This window comes from Furipterus horrens, unplaced genomic scaffold (genome assembly GCF_987537825.1).
Source record: "Furipterus horrens unplaced genomic scaffold, mFurHor1.1.pri manual_scaffold_2, whole genome shotgun sequence".
NCBI lineage: Eukaryota > Metazoa > Chordata > Mammalia > Chiroptera > Furipteridae > Furipterus > Furipterus horrens.
Genome location: NW_028327172.1, coordinates 210,304,924 through 210,312,669, shown reverse-complemented (window position 1 = coordinate 210,312,669; position 7,746 = coordinate 210,304,924). Strand labels below are relative to the sequence as shown.

Genomic DNA, 7,746 nt, shown 5'->3' with positions numbered 1-7,746 from the left:
GCCAGACCCACTGTAGCCTCTGACGTCCATGTCCTGAGAGCCAGGAGCTGGAGGATTGGGGAACCTGCGTCCTCTCAGGCCTGAACACGTAAGAGCTGCGTGACACTGTATCACTCACCCCTGTCAGCTACAGGCCACCTCGTTTGTAATTTGGAATAGACCTGCTGACCTCGTAGGGATTTGGTGAGAATTACATGAGGGGGCAAATAAAAGGCACAGAGCCTTCCCAAGAAACAAGTGTGAAAACAGAGGCAGAAACTGGAGCGATAAGTCTACAAGCCAAGGAGCTCCAAGGACTGCCAGCCATCATCAGGTGTGGGACCAGCCCACCCTCAGTCCCTCGGGGAGAAACCACCGCTGGTGAAGTCCAGTCTCGGTAACTGTGAGAGAATATATTTCTCTTGCTTTAAGCCACTCAGTTTGTGTACTTTGTTACAGCCACGCTAAGAAAATACGACAGTGCCTTAAATAGTCGCTATAGTATAGATGTATTTTTCAATAAGAAGACTGGAGTCATATTTCTGAAGTCATTCTTTTATTGTTTGCACACGTGTCTGCTCTTGGCTGAACGTCTTCCAACTACAAGTCTAACTTCTCCTGCCATGAAATGTGACAAAATTCAAGTCTGGTTCCAAGGGCTAAACTGAAAAGGAGCGAATGTGTTACATATTTAAACTTTTACCAGAGGCTCAGATGATGAAAGCCAGACTGCTAAAGGTGGAAACCAGGTGTGCATGCTTTTCCCTCTTGGGCCCTTCCGTGCGTGTTTCATACGGTATCACCACATCGGCAAACTCCCGAGGGGCGGGTTTCTTTTCCAAAACTTGTAGACGCTGCAGGTCAAGAACCCGTGCACTTGGATCTGTTTAACAGCTTTGTTCATAGGTTTTGAGTGGTTTGATGTCCATGAAAACCAATATTACCCTTTTGCATACTGGAACAAAAATAAATATACCAGAAGCACCATGTTATCTCTAAGATGAATACTGACATCATGGGTTACGAAGACAATATAAATGCTCATGTGACAACCTGTTAAATCTATGAAGAAGGCAAAGTGCTCCCTTTCAAAACCAAATATCAAAACAACCATTTTCTACGTTAATAAATTTAACATGTACAATTTTCATTAATCCAACAAGCATTTATTTCTTCCCCACCGTGTGCCATCCTCGTTTTTAAGAGGCACCAGCATTTATTTTTTATCTGGACATATCTATTGCTGTTATGTAATTTTAAGATGTTATTAATTTAGTTTAAGAAATCCATTGTGTAATAATAAAGAGCCCCACAGTCCCAGCCCAAGAACATGGTTTAAAAAAGAAAAGGCTTACTTTTTCATGGGTATAGTTTCAGCACTATAAAATACAAAAAAAAGAAAGAGACGATTATTTTTTTATTACGATCATAGCTCAACACCTGCACCCCGCGCTTTTTAAACGATGCTGACAGAACCCGGTCAGAAGAAATACGTGTTGAGAAGAAGCGTACAAGGTCACCGATCACAGAGAGAAGGGCAGACTACAGGGTCAAAACACAGACTAGCAAATATGGACCAGCGAGAACAGTTATAAAGTCAAGTGCCAAGTCCCCAAGACAGAGGAACTGCAAGAAATAAGAAAGCCAGTTAAGGATGCTGAGAAGATCAAGCAAGATGGAAAAAAAATAGTTAAAACATTAAAAATTGGTACAAAAGACACATCTGAATAGAGGTGACCCAGTGTTAAAAAAAAAAAAAAAAGTTCCATTCTGTTTCAGCAGAGCGTATCTTTGAACAAGTTCTTTGCGGCAGCGACAGAGAAAACGAGCCCCCCGACCCCTGGGCGTCGGTAGGGCCACCTGCTTATACTTACTCATCGTACACATCCTCCGAATCCATCCGCCGGTAGTACTTGGCCAGCTTTACGGCAAAAATTAAAGCCGGCAGTAAAAATATGGTAGCTTTTCCTATGCCGAACCAAAACAAATTCTGGGGGGAAAGAAAGAACATCGGCAGGATTAAATGCACGAAGATGGGAAATGGGAACATCGGCTGCTTGGGACGACAAATCATTCTATTCTGCAATATTTTTTTTTTAATGAGTTCTAATTTTGTTCAATGGAACCACAGGTGAACTTGATAATGGCCCAGCCACTGGGTGAAGTGCTGCAAATTATTATAATGCATTAACTTTTTAAAAACCTTGAAGAGATCCCATTGTTATATTTATTTTATAAACGAGTAACAGAAGTGGTCGTGGGGATGCCAGGGTTTGCTTCCTGGACACTCCAAAATAGCTGTGAACGGGTCCCCTTTGCCACCAACGATAAGAGGGACAGCCTGCAGGCCTGAGCTCAGATCTTTTTTGTGAGTAGTTTTGGTACCCGGGTGACTAATGAAGCTCTTCTGACTTTGTTCTGCATATGGACGGCAGACAGCAGCATCCTCGCCCCGGGGCGTTACTGTGTGAAGACCAGCAATGCTTAGTGGAACCAGAGCTCAACCAGTTGTTAAGGTAGCTCTTAGGTTGGCTACAACCTTGTTTTGTCTAAAGAGCAGTGTTAAAGCATTTTTAAAAAATGTCGCCAATAGCTCCAAGTCAGATTTCACATAGAAACCTGGATTTATGTCTTTTCTTGAAAAGTCCAAAGTTTGATCTTGTAATGCTGAGTTCTTCTTCCCACAAGGCAGCATCGGCTGTAGCTGAGTGGCGGTTATTCCTTCAGGTGGGGCATCTGTCCTCAGTGTGCCGCGGCCACACCACTAACGTTTGCAGGGGTAACAGCCAACGTTATTCAACAACGCAGGCACCCATCAGAACAGACACAGCTGTGTGCAGCCAGCATGACCCTGTGCATCCCACACGCCAGCCAGGGTCTCACACTTGTCCTGCTTTGTAACCCTACAGCCCACCAGGTCCCAGGAGAGGTTCAAGTCTTTGTCCCGTGTCTTAGGCTAATGCTGCAAGTAACCCGGGCCCTGCCCAGCGCACCGTGAGGCAAAAGGCAGCTTGGATTAAACAGCGACCTCCCAGCTCAGCCGCGGCATTTCTGCTTTGCTCCTGGTCGTGTTTAGTGCTGAATGGCAGTAGCACCTGTTGGCCCAGAATGTCTAGTAAGTTTGTTCTCCGTGTCCCCCCGCCACACACACACGCTCTGTTATTGGTAGATTTCTGTGCTTTCGCCTTGTTTGGAGAGGCTTTAGAGCAGTGGTTCTCAACCTTCCTAATGCCGTAACCCTTCAATACAGCTCCTCGTGTTGTGGTGACCCCCAACCATAAAATTATTTCTGTTGCTACTTCATAACTGTAATTTTGCTACTGTTACGAATTGTAATGTAAATATCTGATATGCAGGATATATTTTCATTGTTACAAATTGAACATAATTAAAGCACAGTGATGAATCACAAAAACAATATGTAATTATGCATGTCTTTTCCGATGGTCTCAGGCGACCCCTGTGAAAGGGTTGTTCGATCCCCAAAGGGGTCACGACCCCACAGGTTGAGAACCGCTGCTCTAGAGCTTTATGAAAACTGTATATTCTTTCACTGGAAGCTGCATCAGTCCTTTGGGGAACAAGCAAGACCTAAGAGAAACATGGGAGTCGGCCTGGAGTCCATTTTCCTGGCGAAGTCGACGCCCAGAGATCTTGCTCACTACGAAAACCACCCGCTGCAAAGCTCCAGCCCACGCTCTTCCCGAGCAGCGTCCAGGCCTCCCCTCCAGGGGTCCTCCGGTTATTTGTGAGCAGGCCTCTCTCTGGTGGCTGGGCAATTTGACTGGCCTGGGCAGGTAGGGGAGACTGGATGCAACTAGATCAATTCACAATCACCCAGGCTAACCACCCTGCCCAGGGGCTTCAACCAGAGCCTGTAGCCGGGGCTACAAGCAGCAGGACAGACAGACGGGGTAAGAAACTGAAGGAGGAGGGGGGCATCCAGGAGGCCAAGGATTGGGAGTGTCAGGCTCATCTCCATTTACATAGAAAAGTCCACCCTACAGACAAAGGAACATATGGACACGGGACAGGAAGATGGATGAACAGAGCAAAGTGGATGCACTGGGACAGGCAGCTGTGTGGTTATCCTTGTTACCCTTCATTCACTGCATGGCCTGTGCCAGCAGTATGTCAGATGACAGCGACACAGCCGTGCACACACAGGCCCTGTGGTCAGGGAGCGGAGAGGCTTGTGTGTCCCAGGGGACAAGTCTTAAACAAAGAACCACACCGATGCACAGGTCAAACAGCAGCAGCATCTCTGAAGGAGAGGCCTGTGGGGCTGTAGAAAAGGCAGCCCAGTCCAGTTGGGAAAACTGGAAAAGGCTTCCTGGAAACAAAAGGTATGTCTGAGCTCAGACCTGAGCTAAGACAATAACTAAGAGTAGCAAACATTTTTTGATTGTGTAATGTACCAGAAATAGTGTTAAGGACGTTACACGTAATCCTTCACTGCACCATCAAAACAACCCCATTTAGGCAATATAATGCTCAGAAAAGTTTAATAGTTTTTCAAAGTCATGGAGTTCAGAAAATGTAGAAGAGACAACTGAATGCTGAGTCTGTTCTCAGGCATTATATGGCAAGACCTGGAGAAGTCAGCTAGGAGGGGTGTGGGTGTGGAGGGGACGCATGAGAGAGCAATAAGGAGCACGTGCCCAGTCCCCAGGCCAGGCAGAGGTCACGGCCTGTGCAAAGGCCCTGAGGTAGGGAACTCGAGATGTATATAAAGAAGTACCCCACCCCGCCCCCATAAAAAGAACAACAAAAAAAAGTTCTCACAAAGAGAAAGATGATCAAATAGTGCAAATGTGGCCAAGGTGGGCAGGAACCCAGTCATGCAGGGCCTAGAGCATTCTAGTGAACTGGATCCGGATCTTTATTTTGATGGCAACTGGAAGCCAATGAGGAAATGAAAGGGCTGGCATGTGGGGACAGTCAGTGTATATGTACTGCAGAGTGAATAGAGCTGAGGAATAAACTTGGGTAATTGGAACTGACCATCCCAATAGGAACATCTCAATGGTCTTTTTTAAATCACAAAGTAAACTAAGTTCGCTGTAGCTCTCTCGCTCTCTCTCTCTCTCTCTCTCTCTCTCTCTATATATATATATATATATATATATGCGCACTAAGACTGCCCTGGCTGGTTTAGCTCAGTGGATTGAGCGTCGGCCTGCGAGCTAAGTGTCGCTGGTTCGATCTTCCAGTCAGGGTACATCAGAGAAGGAAAACTCTGACTCCAAAAAAACCTCCGCTGCCTTGCGGCATACCTCTTCAGGGGAAAGGCTAAGGGAGTAAACCCCGACAGAAAATCCGGAGCCGGAGTCCCTAAGGCGGTTTGACGTTGTAGTCAACACCGGCAACTCCTGCGGCGCACCTGAACCCAAGCTGTATTGACTCCGTCTTTCCCTTGGATCCTTCAGCTGCGAAGAGAGGGGGGGTCTGCTGCATGGGCAACAGCAGACCCTCCATATTACCCTGCCCAGGCTCTGTAGCTTCAGCGTCATCGCAAGATGTCGATTCAACACGGGAGGAGACAGATACTACCATGTCACTCCCGAGTCGGACTGCACAGCCATTCTCGGCGGTGCAGATAGACTCTTGAGAAGCTACACCATCGTCTCTCGAGACGGACGGCTGCCGACGACGACGATATGCACTAAGGACACTTCTGAATATTGGCCATCTGCACACCAATGACTATTCAGTTATTCCTTTTCAATTATTCTAGACAAGTAATTTTCTTTATGAGGGTCCCCTGAATTCTGTAAATATAATTCTAGTAAGGAACAAAGAGATGCAGCTGGGTCTTTGACTTTTCTAGCGAATGAGGTATCAGAACCCATTCATTTACATTTTAGACTTTAGGTCTAAACATAACAGACCCAAGCAGAAAACTATTTTATATTTTACATTATAAGGCATAGTATAATCTTGGGGAGGGGGGCTGTCAAAGATGGTGAGTTTTTTGCCTGTCCTTATTTTTTGAAAGATGAAATTCTTACCATGGGTTCGATAATGTAGTTGCACAGAAAGATGTCCACAGCAGAATCTAAAGCGGTGGCCATGGGTTTGCAGGATGCTATTTCCTCCGTGATCTGAGGGGGAAAGAAACAGAGGCAAACTATGAGCCAGAGCCACAAGGACCCACGAGAACCAGGCATGCCATGGTCCTTCGGTCTGTTTCCACAGGAAGCATCTCTGTCCTCTGAGATGTGGAGCCAACCGCTGATTTCTACCAATGAGTTTTACAGCGTACAGAGTGTGTGCCTGAAAGCAGGCCCCTGGCTCTCCGTGAGCCTCGGGCTCCAGTCTCCTCCCTTGTCATGCGGAACAGCAGGGCTCACCCTAGAGGACTGAGGAAATTAAAAAGTTCACTCAGTCTGAATGTCTTAGCTGATCCCTTTGTGATCTGACAAAGATGTGGGAAGAAAATGGCAAGTTAGTTAACTAAGAAGTGTACATTTTAGAACAGGGGCCAGCAATTTTTTTTCTATAAAGGGCCAGAGGGTAAATAATTTAGACTTTGCAGGTGAGACCGGTAAGTATGTGTCACAACTGCCTGACTCTGCCCTGGCAAGAGCAGCCACAGATAATGTAACAGAAATGGGTGTGGCCATGTGCCAATAAAGTTTTATTTACAAAAGCAGAAGTACCTGCTGACCCTATTTTCAAGGACAGAAAACAATATACTCATTAATGAGGTAAGAATAAACAAGTGTAATGGATCCTAGGCAGATGCTCCAATCCCTTTGAGTTAGGAGAGCTACGCTCATTCATTCAACACATTCTGGAGTATGGACAATGGGGTGAGTCTTATTTCTTTTTCCTTTATCGGTTGGCTTCTATACCTTACCAGGCAACTTGTGTTAATAACCTTATGTGTCTCCAAGTTCAAACAATGTTACACACGCTCTTTATAGGCTCCTTCACTGTTTGCTTTACAGAAAGTAGGGTAGAAGTCATATTCTGTATGTTTTTCTGCATCTCGGTGTGGCTCTGATCCATTTTGTACAAATGGCCACCCAGTATTCCCACGTGGGGTTCGAGTATAACTGAACCTTTCCTGTCCAGGTGTGTTTTGGTTCCAGAGCATTTGTATGGCATTCGGGTATAAATCTGACCAAAATGCGGCCCAGTGGAGGAGTCATATGGTGGCCATGGTGGTGATGATGATAACGCATTTCCTCCGCCACTACTCACCTGTACAGATACTCCTCGTGCTAGCACTGAGAAGACCCCGAGGCCTTCACATCTGGGGGTGTGCGGAGTGCCAGCACAGACATTAAGAAGCTGGCTCGTAAAGGAGGACCAAGCGCATGGTCCACCAGATGCATGACAGCCGGGACTGGGGACAGGGACTGGCAAAGGGAGATGACACACAGAGAGCATCGCAGGGAGAAAGTTCCAGGGAATCAAGCAGGTGAGTGTAGCTGGGATATGAGGTAGGGCAGAAAAGAAGGAGGAGATAGCCAGGCAGTTTGGGTGAAGGGCCCAGAACAAGATCTGAGAAGCTCAGAGCTGCTCAGGGTTCCTCAGGGGTAGCCCAAATTTTCCGGAGTCGCCAGACTTCTTGAAGCCCATGCTGGTGAGCAGCACCTACCCAGGTTACTCAGCTGCAAGCATCATCCCCCCTCCCCACGACCACCATGGAGGAATCCTTGAGGGGAGCCGGCCCAGAGCCCAAGATGATGAAAGGCATTTTCCAAGACACCATCATTCCACAAAGGTCGGGCACTGGGTGCAACATGCCGCCTTAAA

At 46.7% G+C, this 7,746-nt stretch overlaps 1 protein-coding gene across 1 annotated transcript in view; it reads right to left on the bottom strand.

Moving 5' to 3' along the window:
* Positions 1-518: 518 nt before the first annotated feature.
* The window catches only part of PROM1 (prominin 1), a 92,856-nt gene continuing 85,628 nt past the window's right edge, over positions 519-7,746 (bottom strand). Inside the window, exons 22-25 of the mRNA XM_090267054.1 lie at positions 5,991-6,083; positions 1,854-1,969; positions 1,335-1,358; positions 519-934 (exon numbers count right to left, since the gene is read on the bottom strand). Of these exons, the coding sequence (XP_090123180.1) occupies positions 880-934; positions 1,335-1,358; positions 1,854-1,969; positions 5,991-6,083 (288 nt within the window). The 3' untranslated portion in view covers positions 519-879. The remainder of the gene's footprint in view (positions 935-1,334; positions 1,359-1,853; positions 1,970-5,990; positions 6,084-7,746) is intronic.